The sequence below is a fragment of the Saccopteryx leptura genome, chromosome 2 (assembly GCF_036850995.1).
Source record: "Saccopteryx leptura isolate mSacLep1 chromosome 2, mSacLep1_pri_phased_curated, whole genome shotgun sequence".
Taxonomy (NCBI): Eukaryota; Metazoa; Chordata; class Mammalia; order Chiroptera; family Emballonuridae; genus Saccopteryx; species Saccopteryx leptura.
This window is the reverse complement of record NC_089504.1, coordinates 167,231,520-167,247,129: the sequence shown is the minus strand read 5'-3', so window position 1 is coordinate 167,247,129 and position 15,610 is coordinate 167,231,520. Positions and strand designations below refer to the sequence as shown.

The window sequence follows — 15,610 nt, the reverse complement described above, 5'->3', positions numbered from 1 at the left end:
GCTTTTTTGGTTGGATAATGTGGTCCGCTGATGCTATGAAAGTTCATTTCTAGGAAGTCTTAGTGGGCTATTGGGGATAGATAGGTCAAGACTAACATTTAAGGGAAGTCAAGAACAAATTTTTTTTTTTTTTTGTATTTTTCTGAAGCTGGAAACGGGGAGAGATAGTCAGACTCCCGCATGCGCCCAACCAGGATCCACCCGGCACGCCCAGCAGGGGCGAAGCTATGCCCACCAGGGGGCGATGCTCTGCCCCTCCGGGGCGACGCTCTGCCACGACCAGAGCCACTCTAGCGCCTGGGGCAGAGGCCAAGGAGCCATCCCCAGCGCCCGGGCCATCTTTGCTCCAATGGAGCCTTGGCTGCGGGAGGGGAAGAGAGAGACAGAGAGGAAGGGGGGGGGGTGGAGAAGCAAATGGGCGCCTCTCCCATGTGCCCTGGCTGGGAATCGAACCCGGGTCCCCCGCACGCCAGGCCGACGCTCTACCGCTGAGCCAACCGGCCAGGGCCTCAAGAACAAATTTTTCTCAAAAAGGAAGGGTAGGTCGGTGAAAGGTAGTTAGGTCTTATGGGCCTTCATTAAGAAAAACACTTTAGCCTGACCAAGTGATAGCACAGTGGACAGAGTATCACCCTGGGATGCTGAAGGCCCAGGTTTGAAATGCTGAAATCACTGGCTTGAGCACAGGCTCATCTGGCTTGAGCATGGGAGCATAGACATAACCCCATGGTCGCTGGCTTGAACCCAAGGTCATTGGCTTGAGCAAAGGGTCACTGGTGTGAGGGGTCACTGGCTTGGAAGCGGCCCCCGGTCAAGGCACATATGAGAAGCAATCAATGAACAACTAAGGTGCTGCAACTATGAGTTGGTGCTTTTCTTTTTTTTTTTTTAACAGTTTTTTTTATTTTTTCACAGAGACAGAGAGAGAGTCAGAGGGATAGACAGGGACAGACAGACAGGAATGGAGACAGATGAGAAGCATTAATCATTAGTTTTTCGTTGCGCATTGCGACTTCTTAATTGTTCATTGATTACTTTCTCATATGTGCCTTGACTGCGGGCCTTCAGCAGACTGAGTAACCCCTTGCTGGAGCCAGCGACCCTGGATCCAAGCTGGTGAGCTTTTGCTCAAGCCAGATGAGCCCGCGCTCAAGCTGGCGACCTCGAGGTCTCGAACCTGGGTCCTTCCACATCCCAGTCCAACGCTCTATCCACTGCGCCACCGCCTGGTCAGGCGAGTTGGTGCTTTTCATCTCTCTCTCTTCCTGTCTGTCTGTCCCTCCACCTCTCTCTCTCTCTCTAAAAAAAGAAAAACATTTTGGATCATTTCTAACCTACAAACTATCATGATCCAAGTTTTGCTGTCTGTCTCACTTCTCTGTGTTTTGCATCTAGTGTAATATCTACTTACAGTTTGAGGGCACACCACACACCTCTTCAGTTTTCAAAATATGACCATGAGATGGGTTCCCATTGAATTGGATTTGGTCAATATGATTTTAACAAGCCACATAGAAGCTGGATCATTAGTGGAAAATTTAGAACTCAACTGAGATGATATTTAATCAGCCTCAGAAACCCTTCTAAGCCAGTGTTTTTCAGTCACCAGTCCATGGATTTGTGCTGGCCCACCAGAAATTTTATGCAAAAAAAGTTAACCACCCTGATGTTGTATGAAGCTTATAGACCCAATGATCTTAGTTGAATTTGCTTATGCTTAGGTTGATAACCACTTATCAGCCTGTATCATCAATGAAAATACTATTGAAGTTGTCTTAGATACCTTTGAAACTTGTAGTCTCATTTAAGCAACTTTTACCCCATGCAGAGCATTTACAAATCATGCGTAACAGGCAAAAAGCCTTCAGACAAACTTATGTAGCATTCAATTCATTGTATGTGTAGAGTTTGAAAATTGAGCAACAGCTTGTACTGTGTTGACTATTATGCATGGTGAGATAAACTTTATTCCTTGCATGTTTCTGTTTCCAGCTGGCTCGGTCACCAGTCCCCAAGTGTAAAAAGGTTGAAAACCACTTCTCCAAGCTGCTTTTTTTGTTGTTGTTTTTTGTGTGTGTGTGTGTGTGTTGTTGTTTTTTTTTGGTGGTGATGCTTGTTTTTGGAAGAGGAAAGAATAAACTTCCTCTAAGTTTTTCAGGGTTAATGAGTTGAGATGTTAGATTACTAAAGTATTTTATTTTAAAACAGAATTGAAGCTTGTTTTTTGAAACCTTTTTTCCTTTATGGCTATCTGTTGTAATATGTAAGTTGTGTCTTCCTTGAAGTCTAATATGTCCTAGAGAATAAAAGTAAATGATCCACATATTGGATTAGCGTGGAATCTCTGGGAAACTCAGAATCATTTAAATCAACCTTTAGTACCTGAGAGAAATAAGTGAGACTTCATAATATATCCCTGTAACATTACTGTTCAAGAAAATTCATGATTTTCCCAGTTGAATGCAAAAAACTATTTCTTGTCTCTCTTTCTCTCTTTTTAAAGGAGTGCTGAAAAGGCACTACATAACTCTATCACTGAAAAGTACTGATAGTCCACAAGTTAGCTGGTAATAGAGTATGTGTCTTTGGAACCAAGATGTCTTTATAGCTATGAGATCCTGTACAAATTGCCATCCTTTCCCATTGGGTTTCTTTACTGGAAGGATAAGGAACTACATGGGCTCATAGATGAAATTAAGTCCCCTTCTTAAGTCATCCTATATAATGGGCTTAAATCCAGCTAGTACATCAGGTCTTAAAGGAATATCAGGTAGAGGCAAAGTAGTGTCAACAGTATTATCAAGAGGAGTGGCAGACTTAGTCTTGCCAATATCTGTATTGGAAAAAACGTTGGAATATCCAGTAAAAAATATTCAGTGAGTCTCAAGATTACTTTTTCTTGTGGAGGTCCCTTGAAAATCACTATTTTTCCAATTGGTTCAGTATCTGAGTAACTTAGCTCTAAATATATTTGCCCTTCTGGGAAAAAGAAATGTGGGTAACATTGATTTCAATAAAGTCTAGACCCTGGCCAATTGACTCAGTGGATAGAGCATCAGCCTGGAGTATGGACATCCTGGGTTTGATTCCCAGTCAAGACAAATGACCATCTGCTTCTCTTCCCCTCCCTCTCCTTCTTCTCTCTCTCTTCCTCTCTCACAGCCAACCTCGATTGGTTCAAGTGTTGGCCTCAGGCACTGAGGATAGCTCAGCTGATTTGAGCATCAGCCCCAGATGGGGGTTGCTGGGTGAATCCTGGTCATGTGTGAGTCTGTATCTCTGTCTCCCCTCCTCTCACTTAAAAAAGAAAGAAAGAAAGAAAGAAAGAAAGAAAGAAAGAAAGAAAGAAAGAAAGAAAGAAAGAGAGAGAAAGAGAAAGAAAGAAAGAAAGAAAGAAAGAGAGAAAGAGAAAGAAAGAAAGAAAGAAAGAAAGAAAGAAAGAAAGAAAGAAAGAAAGAAAGAAAGAAAGAAAGAAAGAAAGAAAGAAAGAAAAGAAAGAAAGTCTCACCCTATCAGGTGAAACTGGGGTGGATTTGACTAGTAAGAATACATTTTATCTCATAATATTCCCTAGCTGGAACGGAAGCATTTCTGATTTAAAAACAGACATTTGTTAATTATATGTCCCTACAATATGTACAAAAACTTAGTCAGAGGGAAAGGGCAACTGAATTGGGTTGAGTTAAGAACAGATCAAGTAGACCCAGGGCCTTAGTAGTTTCCCCTTTTATGGTAATTTTAATTTTTCCTACATTATTAGTAAGAAGAAGGGGAAATGCCTTTTGTAGTCTTTGGAGCAGCCCTATGTTTATTACTGTTTATTTCTTTTTCTAAATCCCATTTCAGTTTTCTACAACCCTTCTAAAGTGACAGGACTTTTTACAATAGAAGCAGACTCCTTTATAGGAGGCCCAGCAAACCATATTTTATAATTCTGTTGGTTTGCTCTCAGAAGCCAGTGGCTGTATCAAATGGAATAATTCAGGATAGTCAGGATCATATGTTCCAACAGTTAAATCAGATTTCTTTGCAGATCCATCAGGGTCCTGGAAAGGGTTGGGGAAATGTGAAGATAGATTTCTTAATTATGTCCTAGTACAAGGAAAGGAGATTATGGCTGATTCTTCTTGTCCTGAGCCTGGCGTTTCTCTAAAGAAACTGCAGAATTTGTTTGTTTGTTTGTTTGTTTGTTTGTTTCTAGTCTATCCCAGTCTGGTTTTCTATTTTGAGTCTTCCCGTAGGTGAGTAGAGAGCTGGGGGGGAGTGGGAGGGAGGAAAGGAGAGTTAAATCCAGACAGACAACCAAGTAAACAGTACAGCTGGGCAGTTGGAGAAGATGAAAAGTGGGTGGTGTTAGCATTGAGCAGCTTCAGAAACCTTCTTTAGTTCATAGAGTCTCTAAAATTTTCTTTTAACTTCCTGGAGAGAAGAAAGTCTCTCTGTGCTTCATTTAAGAGGCTTTTATTTGCCAAGATAGGTAAGCCTTAACATTCCTTCAGCTTGATTTTAGAGCTGGCTTTTTTTTCTAGTGTGCGTACAAAAAAATTAATTTAGGTATCAAAAAGCTCCATTTTGGCCATCTTAAATTGACATAACTTCTAGTTAAATCTTCCTTTTTCTGTAAGTAGTTAGAAGTAAAGTTGCCCTATGAATTGTGTATCTGCAGGAGTATTGATGGGGGCTGGGTGTGGGATCTTGTCAGCCTTGGAGGCATGATTTCCCGTATTAAATTTAGTTTCATTTAGCAAGCTGCAGAGTCTGAACAGCTTTCTAGAGATACTGTGAGTGTGTTGAAGTGTGCTGCTTATGAGTGGACTCCAAGACACTGTCACCTTCCAAGTTTCTTTAACCTTCTGACATATCTTGGCTTCTTTCCTGGAGTTTTAATACAACTACAAGGACTCAGTGCTAAGTAACCAGCCTTTGTGTGTGTCCATGTATGAGTCAATTATTTAATTATGGTTGTGTTGGCATTCTGTATGGGGCCCTGCTCGTTTTGAGCTGTATCCTCTATGTGTGTGTATGTATGTATGTATGTGTGTGTGTATCTATCTATCTATCTATCTGTCTGTCTGTCTGTCTGTCTGTCTGTCTATCTATCTGTTTTAAGAACAGCTCAAATAAAGTCAGGGTTACGTACCTTAAAATAGGGGGTCTAGAATCCCAAGAAAAACTCACCCAAGTTCACCAGGTACAAAGCAGGGAGCCAGTGGGGCACAGTGGTCCCCTGCTGGTATCTAGCACTGCATCTGGATCTGGGTCCAGGTCCTCATGGTTGTACTGGGTGCACTTCCTTGGAATCTTACCGATTATGCCAAATAAATGTCACCATAAGAAATATCCAGACATATAGAGGAATTTTGTGAGTTTATTTGAGCCAAACTGACAGCAACTGCCAGGAAAGAAAGACTCAATGGATTGAGAAAATGCTCTGGAAAATGGCAGTTTTGCACCTTATTTTACACATTAGACTCAAAGGAGGAGACATAAGGGGGGTTACATGAAATAGTAGAGTAAGGGTGGGAGAAAGCTAAGCCAGGGAATCTTTGGGATTGGATAAAAAGTCAAACAGAGAGACAGCTACTTCTATTACACTGGCGGGTATGGGATGGTTGATAGTGAACACCCACAGCACACAGAGATGGTGTGTGGGGAACATGGTAACAGTGAAGGTCTGTGGTCTGGTGCTCTGGTGCCAGAGGTGGTTCCTTAAGGGGTCTGGGAAAGAGATTACTCTGACATTTCTAAGGCATGTTAGGTTGCAAAAAGACAGTAGACAGCTTCACTTAAGGTTAAGTGAAGGTTTGTCAAGGAAGCTACGGACCTAGAACATGGTCCTCCACGACCCACTTTTATTTAAGAATTTCTGATGTCCAGACCATCCTTTGTGGTTATTTCCAGTCCTGAGTCTGCAAGGCTGCCATGCAAGCCTCCTCTGAACTGGTCAGTTTTCGTATGTGGCCCCTTTTTTATCCATACCATGTAGTCTTAATATAGTTGCATTTTGAACCATGTATAAATCTATTAATGTTATAAATGAGTGGGATTTTCTATATTATTTAGTTCATTTGGTATAAAAGGATATATAATATTCATGAGTAAGACTTGGACTAGAAAAAAATTATTAAATTAAGAGAAATTTGTATTAGCCTTTGTGCATTTGAAAGTAAGTTAAAGATGAAAAGTCAGCTTTATGGAAAGATATAACTCAAAAAAATATGAGAGGGCAAATCTGCAAATAATACATTTCAAAATCTTATTTTGCAGGATCTAGTTCAGGTTCAAAATTAAAAGCTCCTGAACTGAATTTAAAAGGCACCCAGCATGTCATGCAAGCAGGCGAGACGCTGCATATCAAATGCAGGTGAGTGACTATTGGTTTGGGGATAATCTGGCTGCCCTTCCTAAGGCTCAGTAGAAGGTCACCTCTCAGAGTAGGAAGATAGAGACTTCAGTGGTCTCTTGCAATTCGCAAAGTGCAAACCACATGTGTCCTGCTTCACATGGAGAGAATTCGCCTCCTGAAGAGATTTACTCACTCAAGGGAAAACAGATGAAAGGATGCCCTGAACATTTTTGCATCTTTATTTTGAATTGTTTGAAAGCTTTTCTAATGTGTTGCTTTTCTGTAAAGAAGATGGCTACACTTAAGAAAGGACCTCAGAATAGTGCTTCCTGATGAGATGAGTGCCTAGGTGCTGGCCCCAGCCCTAATTGTGTTTTGTTTTATCTGTGATTGCAGGGGGAAAGCAGACCACTCATGGTCTTTGCCTGAAAAGGTGAGTAAGGAAAGCAAAAGGCTGAGCATAACTAAATCTGCCTGTGGAAGGAATCGCAAACAGTTCTGTAGCACTTTGACCTTGACCACGGCTCAGGCAAACCACACGGGCTTTTATAGCTGCAAATATCTATCTATTCCTTCTTCAAAGAACAAGCAAACAGAATCTGCAATCTACATATTTATTAATGGTAAGGATTTTCTACCTTCTGGTGTTTTTTTTTTTAGCTTCTCAGAGGGTCATAAACCAACCCTGATCCACTGGAAAGGCAGCTTTCCTAGGTAGTGGGAAAGAAAGGGGCCAGGGAAGACATTGTATCTAGTTGTTGAAATTTTTAGAATGCATTTTTAATGCGTTTCTTGAGTGTCCATTCCAACTAGAATTTTTATGGGTCAGTCAGTAAATTGTATGCTGCTTGAAGGGAGAGATTATTTTGTTCACAAAACAAAGTCATGCCTGGCACATAGTTTTAGTTCTACCTCTTAATTACTGAGAAGCTCAGAATAGAATACAAGATCTTTTTGTCCTTCAACACAACTGCATTCTCTTATACATTAGAATTGTAAAATATTGTTCTATTAAATTCATAAATGTAACATTGCTGTAATTGTAATTGTAAATGTAATTTTCTCTTCAATGCTACAAAATTGGTTCCAGTTGGTGATATTGCATGATCTTATGTTCCTTTAGCAAGTATTATAATGATAGACAAGCAAGCACATGCCATTATATAGGGAAAGGGGCAAATGGTCAAAATAAATCATTTTTTAGTTATAATTTTTATGGTACTATTTTTCCTTAGAGAATGAAAAAATAAAGTAATATTTAGAGAGAAGAAGTGCAAAATCCTTAAAGAAATATAAACTGACAATGGAAATGGATCCCGGAGGAAGAATAGGGAGGAGGGCTTGTTATTTTCTTCTTCCTTGTCAGGGATTTAAAAATCAAGGCTCTTGGGCCTGACCAGGTGGTGGCGCAGTGGACAGAGCATCGGACTGGGATGCAGAGGACCCAGGTTCGAGACCCCGAGGTCTCCAGTTTGAGTGCAGGCTCATCTGGCTTGAGCAAGGCTCACCAGCTTGGACCCAAGGTCACTGGCTCGAGCAAGGGGTTACTTGGTCTGCTGTAGCCCCCTGGTCAAGGCACACATGAGAAAGCAATCAATGAACAACTAAGGTGTCGCAACAAAAAAACTGGTGATTGATGCTTCTCATTTCTCTCCATTCCTGTCTGTCTGTCCCTGTCTATCCCTCTATCCCTCTATCCCTCTCTCTCACTCTCTGTCTCTGTCAATAAATAAATAAATTAAATAAATGTGTTTGAACATTTAAAAAAAATAACAGTAAAAAAAAAATCGAGGCTCTCGGGAACATAAGCAAAATTAGTAGGCACCTTAGGCACAAAAGCAAGTTAAAAAGCAAAACAAGATACCCAACCCATCCATATCAGTAGCTTCAACACACATGTATACATCCAGGTGAGTTAAAGGACTAGAACCTTGTGTTGGAGGCAGTACCATAGAATTACATTTTAGTGGAAATCTTTATTTTATTTATTTGTTTATTTTGTATTTTTCTTTAGTTGGAAAGGGGGAGGTAGTCAGACTCCCGCATGCGCCCGACTGGGATCCACCTGACATGCCCACCAGGGGGCGATGCTCTGCCCATCTGGGGCGTCGATCTGCTGCAATCAGAGCCATTCTAGCGCCTGAAGCAGAGGCCACAGAGCCATCCTCAGCGCCTGGGCCAACTTTGCTCCAAAGGAGTCTCGGCTGCAAGAGGGGAAGAGAGAGACAGAGAGGAAGGAGAGGGGAAGGGGTGGAGAAGCAGATGGGCGCTTCTCCTGTGTGCCCTGGCCGGGAATTGAACCCGGGACTCCTGCACGCCAGGCCGACGCTCTACCACTGAGCCAACTGGCCAGGGCCTCTTTTTGAATTTTTGAAATAAGGCAACGAAAAAGTGTTCTGCTGAAGCTTACTATGTAATTAGCAGATTCAGGGTTAGCCTGAATATGAGACGGTAGGACAGCTGCATGGTATTGGCAGTATTATCTTTTCAGCTCTAATCAATCTTATTTAGCCTGAGGCACTTTTCTGTTCCTGCTCCTCCAAGCTCCTTTTTTTTTACATTTTGCACTTTTCCAGGAGGGTAAAGAACTGCAGGAGACAACAGATTTCTAGCAGTTTGTCATTGTAAGAATGCAGTTATTCCATTTAAAAATTAGAGGAAGTAGGCTAGGGATCTTTGCTGAGGGAAGTGAGCCCACATCTGCGAAGGGCAGGTGGCAGGCAGGAAGCCAAGCAGGGCAAAGAAAGTGCAAGATTAAGAAGAGACTTCCAGAGACCTACGTTTGCAGCTCAGGGACAAAGCAAACACAAAGTTTGACAGTGGTGGGCAAAGGGGTTTATGCAGATATCTGTCCAGACAATAGGTTATGCTCTTTCTGGCTCTTGTGGAGGAAGAAAAAGACACTTTATCACTGTCTTTCTAGGGGAGTGGCATAAAATTCATTCATATGAAAATTCTTTAAAATTCTCTCTTATGGGTTTATCAGAACCTGTTATACAAAATGTAAAAGAAAACCATTTCTTTGTCTCTCTTTAAAAAATAATATTGAGCTCTTTTCAATTTTTACTCTTATACTGTCCAGCAGACCATGAGATGGGTTTGTGGAGCCAGTGGGCTGGGAGTGCGAGCCTGTTTTCTTTGTTCCCCTTTGATATGGAGGAGAAGCTCAGCTATTTAAAATTATTTCCATTTCAACAAGGCAGATCTGGCAAATAATCATTACTTTGGGTGTCAAATCAATTGTTAGCTTAAGGCCCCATGAGGGCAAGGTTCACTTCTGTATAAATGACTGTAATCTGCAATGTGTTTCCCTGGTACAGTACCTGGGACATAGTAAGAATTCAGTAATATTTGTTAAGTGAATATAAGAAGGGACTAACAGGGGCTGTGAGGATAAATTCCAGACTAAGGAGAAAGAGTGCCATGACTAATTGTTGATGTCTGTTATGAGTTTGGGAGAGAAAGTAGTGGCCATTGTCTCATGTATTTATCATGTCTGCTCTCCTGTAGTAGCCCACAAACATTACCATAAAGTTACAAGTGCTAGTATCTCAAAACTCCTGCACAGTCTAGTTAGACATTAGGAAATGGTCCATTTCAAAAACTGTGTTCTTAGAGAAGGAAGGATTGTGGAATGCACTAATTGTGTTTCATCAGACACTACTATGGAACATATATGAGTACTCTAGTATATGGGTTTATTGGAAAAAAAATATGAGGCAGATTACTTTTGATAGTAGTCATACTAAAAGATTTTAAATTAATAATAGTAGCCATAGAAAAGCACCCAAATCTTCTTTGTTAATTGTTTTAAAATTTTATCTAGAAAATTAAATTTAACAGGGTGACATTGGTCAATAAGAGTACATAGGTTTCAGGTGAACATTTCCATAGCATATGAACTGTTGATTATGTTGTATACCCATCACCCAAATCAAATCATTTTCCGCCACCATATGTCTGTCCTCTTTACTCCCTCCCCCTACCTTTCTCCCACATTGTTAATTAATTTAATTGGCAAATATTTAGGGAACACTTTCTATGTGCTGATCACTATACTAATGTAACTTGTAACGTTGACTGTGTTATCTTCTCCCTGGTCTTATAATTGCATTTTACCGAAATCCTAGACAGCTGTGATTTAATTTATTAAGCAGTGATAACTTTTCCAAATATCCTAACATTTTATGCATTTCCTATCTTCATTATTTCATTAATTTTCTTTCTGAGAAAATTTGGTTTTAGGCTTCTATTTCTATTGATTTCTTACTACACTGCAGGTTTCACTTCATGTAAGGGCACATACCTACCTCTGATGACTCAGGATTGTCTCTGGGATTAATAAAACTCCAGCCAGTTACTTAACACTGCTGTGATTACTCACTAGCTATGAACTTGTTATCCCTTATTATTGTTGAGCCTTTACTTAGAACATGTTATTCTCTGAGGATTTCTGCCCCTGATAAGCACCTGCAGATCTGTTCACATTCCAATTCGTTTTTCTCTTAAGATGAGAAACACTGTTAGGCACATCTTTTGAAAAGGCGTACATTTGTAGTCTAAGGTTCCAAAAAAAAATCAGGGGTGCATAGCTTTGTCTACAAAAAACCCAAGAATAGCGTGTGGATGATACACAGACTGTTACTTAGACATTAGTGATTGCCTCCTGTGTAATAGGCCCAGTTCCCACCTGATCATTAATTTGGATATAACCTCTGATAGTTAATGTACAGAAAAATCAATATCACTACCTTATCATTGCAGCTTGTATAAACCCACAAAACCTCTCACATAATTTACTGAGTTAATTTATTCAAGTAATTATATTTAACTACTTAATTACTGAATTGTCTAATAAATTAAAATTTCCTTCAGTAACTTCTTATATTTATAGTTTCTTTTCATTTAAACCAATGTTTTTATGTACATTCTGCCAGTTAAATGTCACAATAATCCATAAAGTCATCTTTGCTTCCCTTTACACATGAAGAACCTAAGGTCCACTCTACTCCCAGGCAGAGAGGGAGTGATAAGACAGAGCTAGCAGCGGACTGAGGCTGTCAGGTTTTTCTCTTCAGAGTCTTGGTGGTGAGAAGAGATGCAGAGGGGCAAAACTGAGGCAGGTAGACCAGGCCAGGGCTACTGTGCTGTGAGGCAAGAGAGCAGGTGGTCCAAGGTCCCCATAGTAGCTGCAATGAAGGAGAGGTGATGGATGGGAGGGATTCCATTGGCCTTGGTGAGTGGATGGGTCAGGGTAGATGAGCAGAGGAAGGAGCCCAAGTGACACTAGCAATTCTGCAGGGCCAACTGAGTAACTTGTCCAGGTGCTCTAGTCAAGCAGAGCAAAGACAATCATCACCCTCTCCTGAGAGACCCTTGACATGGTCTCCAAAAATGGCATTTGAATGAGAGTAGTACATATATTTTTTTAGTTGTTTTTGTTAAAATCAATGGAATCCCTCAGCTACAAAATTCTGCGCAGTAAAGAAAAATAAGGTGTAAAGCACTCCTTAATGCTTTGCTAATTACAAAACTACAAGATTTCTAGTTAAGTCATAATGTTAGGTCTGCTTAGGTGGTATTTGTCCCCTTTGTTGAAGAAAGAGACCACTTTTGCACTTCTTTTCCATCTCTATACACAAGAAATTGGCTCTTCTAAAAGTTAGAAGATTTCACCGAAATTATTATTCTACCATATGAGTTGTGACTATCAAGTGAGAACACGACCAGAAAAGTTTTCAGTGGCACCTCCAAAGATTTTTTAAAAGATTTTATTGATTGGAACCCTGGCCAGTTGGCTCAGTGGTAGAGCGTCTGCCTAGTGTGTGGAAGTCTCAGGTTTGATTCCTGGCCAGAGCACACAGGAGAAGTGCCCATCTGCTTCTACACCCTTCCCTCCTCCTTTCTCTCTATCTCTCTCTTCCCCTCCCACAACCAAGGTTCCATTGGAGCAAAGTTGGCCTGGGCACTGAGTATGGCTTCATGGCCTCCGCCTCAGGCACTAGAATGGCTCTGATTGCAACGGAGCAACGCCCCAGATGGGCAGAGCATTGCCCCCTGGGGGGCTTGGTGGGTGGATCCTGGTTGGGAGCATGTGGGTCTGTCTTTCTGCCTCTCTGCTTCTCACTTCAGAAAAATATAAGAAATATGTATGTATATATTTTTATTGATTGATTTTAGAGAAAGGAGAGAGAGAGAGAGAAAGGCGTGGAGGGGGGTGAGCAAGAAGCATCAACTCTGTAGTACTATAGTTGCTTCTTGTATGTGCCTTGACCAGGCAAGCCTGGGTTTTCAAATCAGCAACCTCAGTGTTCCAGGTTGAGGTTTTATCTACTGTGCTACCACAGGTCGGGCTGCAAAGTTTTTTTTTGTTTTGTTTTGTTTTAATTTTTTTCTTTTATTAATTTTTAGAGAGGAGAGAGAGAGTGTGTGTGTGTGTGTGTGTGTGTGTGTGTGTGTGTGTGTGTGTGAGAGAGAGAGAGAGAGAGAAGAAGGAGGAGGGAGGAGCAGGAAGCATCAACTCCCATATGTGCCCGACCAGGCAAGCCCAGGGTTTTGAACCGGTGACCTCAGCATTCCAGGTCGACGCTTTATCCACTGTGCTATCACAGGTCTAAAGTTTTTAATACTTTATCAGTGCCTCCAACTTAGTTAGGAAGACCTTGAACTTGGGGTGTTGACTTCCCGCAGTGTGAAGTCAGGCTTTCCAAACCCAAGCCTTTCATGGATATTTAAGTGTAATGTCTTCTCTTGAAAATTATAACTGAAAAGCAAGGTGGGGGGTGTGTGTGCCATGGTTTGGTGGGTGGATTCTAGTTCTTCCCTGTTAATGAAACTCATCTCTTTTGCTTTTCTTCACTTGATTGTTTTTCTCTCTGAGTCTACTTAAGTAAATGGAGCATTATTATAACAGGGTTTTCCTCCATTGGTACTCCCATATGTATAAAACTGATGAGACTTGTGTAGCAGCTTTGTTTCAGGAGGAAAATTATTAGACACATTGGGTATGTAATTGAAAAGCAGTAGAAGTTGTAATGGTGCTTTCACAGGAATACACTTGGTAGGAAAATGTCCTGGCCATGGAGCCTTGACTAAGTAAAAATACCAACAATGCAGACATCCTGAGAAGAGTTTGTACAGCACTTCAGATTGTCCTGAAGGTCTTTTCCATAATGTCTCTGAGATAAACCAAGGTGGTATTATTTCTTCCATTTTGTATAATGAGGAAACAGCTTCAGTGTGCAGCACATGATAGACAGAGCTAATAAAGTGACAAGCTAGAGGGAGTGAGGGCAGGCCCCTGGGTAGGGCTATTTCTACCACACTGGAGTTTCAGTCATTGACTTCAAACTATGAACTAGTTCTTGTCTTAATCTTTGAGGAGATAGATTATTATGTAGGTATTAAGTTTTCTAAAATTTCAGATTCAATTGTTTTCTCAAAAGAGTAGATTCTTGTTTCAGAGTGTTTTTTTCTGAATGATAGACCTTAGACAAGCAAATCCTTACTCCCAAAGAGATCCGTGTTGCCCCTGTGGGCACGGAGCTTGTTTCGGCACCACCTGTGTGCACACGGCACCACCTGTGTGCACACGGCTCCACTGCTGCACTGCAGCTCACGCAGCATGGGCGATGGCACCACGCTGTTTACTGAGTTGAGCAGGGCTTTGAAAAATGAAAAATACTTTCATCCCAATCCATTAAATGAGCTGTGGAGTCCAATCAGTGGGTTGTGATTAACATTAAAAAAAAAAGAAGCAGAATAGAATAGAATGGAAAAGTTCCAAGTATATTGCAAAAGGTAATGGTAAGTATTGTTCAATGACCATTCATTTTATAAAACTTTGTTTCCATTTTATACACATACTTTCACATATATATTATACTCACATATATTTAAAATACATATAAGAGAGAGAGTATGTGTGTATTTAACCAGTGTGATGTAAAATGTATTTTTTAAAGTTTAAGCAAGTAAACATTAAAGCTTCGACAGGCTTAGACAGGATAAATCCTCTCCATACTTTTCATTTGGGAAAACAGCACTGGTGTTTTCAGCAGCATGGCAGTTTTACAACGACTGCTGGAATAAGAGGTCTGGAGAGAGCCCAGTGGTGGGAATGACCACTCTCCTCCAGGCGTGGTGGCTGCACCGCTGCTGTGTGCTTCTGTGCAGTGTATTCACCACATTCTGGAACCAGGGTTTCCCACAGCTGGGCTGACCCAGGCAGTGCGTCAGCAGAGGGAGTGTGTCTGCGCGTGCAGGTTACACACTTGCTACATGCACGACCCTATTGTGGTTCTGTGAGAGGCACTAAGAGCAAAGATAGGGGATCTTATCATTTTAGAGTCCCCTGGTCAATTTCTAGGACCATGCATGGCTTCTAATAGATTTGTAAATGCACAGTTTTAACATTTTTAAAGGATAGCTTTTGTTTAAAAGCGGGTCTTTCTGGGGAGTGTGGAGAACTCCTCCAACAGTCCTGAGTGAGGCCCCATCAGGGTTCCACGCGCCCAGACATTCTGTTGGGCAACACTGCCTTCCAGCAGAGTCCCGCCCAGGTCAGGCGCACTGCAAAGCACACGTGGCATGCCTGGTCGCCCCTGCTTACCTGAGTGCTGGCCTGAGCGGCTGGTGTTTGTTGCCTGATGTGCCACATTGGTGTGGCAGGTCCCACCAGCACTGCCATTAGAAGAAGCAGAGACATGGGGGAAGGGTGGCAACTGCGGCTTTACTCCCAGAGCCACTGACTGTCCCTTTCTTACCTGGGTGGTCACAAACTTGTGAGGTGGGAGTACACAGGAATGACAGCCCTCCAGCCTGAACTGCAAGGACGTCTTGCTGCTTCCGACTGTCACACACACTGTTTGTTATTGGGCAGGGCAGAGCTGGGATGGACACCATGTCTCCCCAGCTGGACACACTTGCAAAGCCTCTAAAAAAGCTTCAGGGGAATCATGCTCATATTTTTGGGAGAGAAATTTTAAAAAGAAAATATTGGTTCTAGTCATCAAAATTCTCTGAAGGAAAACAGGCTAAAACCGTTCACGTGCTTTAGGAAGAAAGAAATCAAGAGACTGACTTAAAAAACAAAACCTCTTAGTCACACTGGTTGGCCGACTTCTTTAGGCCTGGATTTCTTAACAGATTTATAATATTCACTACTATTGTTTGGTTAATGTCCAGAATCTCATCCAGATTTTCTTTATTCTATTTTTAAAACTTACTCTTTTTTTATGGAATTTATTAGGGTAACATTGGTTA

General features: G+C 41.4%; 1 protein-coding gene across 1 annotated transcript in view; it reads left to right on the top strand.

The window, feature by feature from the left end:
• The window catches only part of FLT1 (fms related receptor tyrosine kinase 1), a 227,179-nt gene that overhangs the window by 33,837 nt on the left and 177,732 nt on the right, over positions 1 to 15,610 (top strand). Inside the window, exons 2-3 of the mRNA XM_066369267.1 lie at positions 6,268 to 6,364; positions 6,743 to 6,969. Of these exons, the coding sequence (XP_066225364.1) occupies positions 6,268 to 6,364; positions 6,743 to 6,969 (324 nt within the window). The remainder of the gene's footprint in view (positions 1 to 6,267; positions 6,365 to 6,742; positions 6,970 to 15,610) is intronic.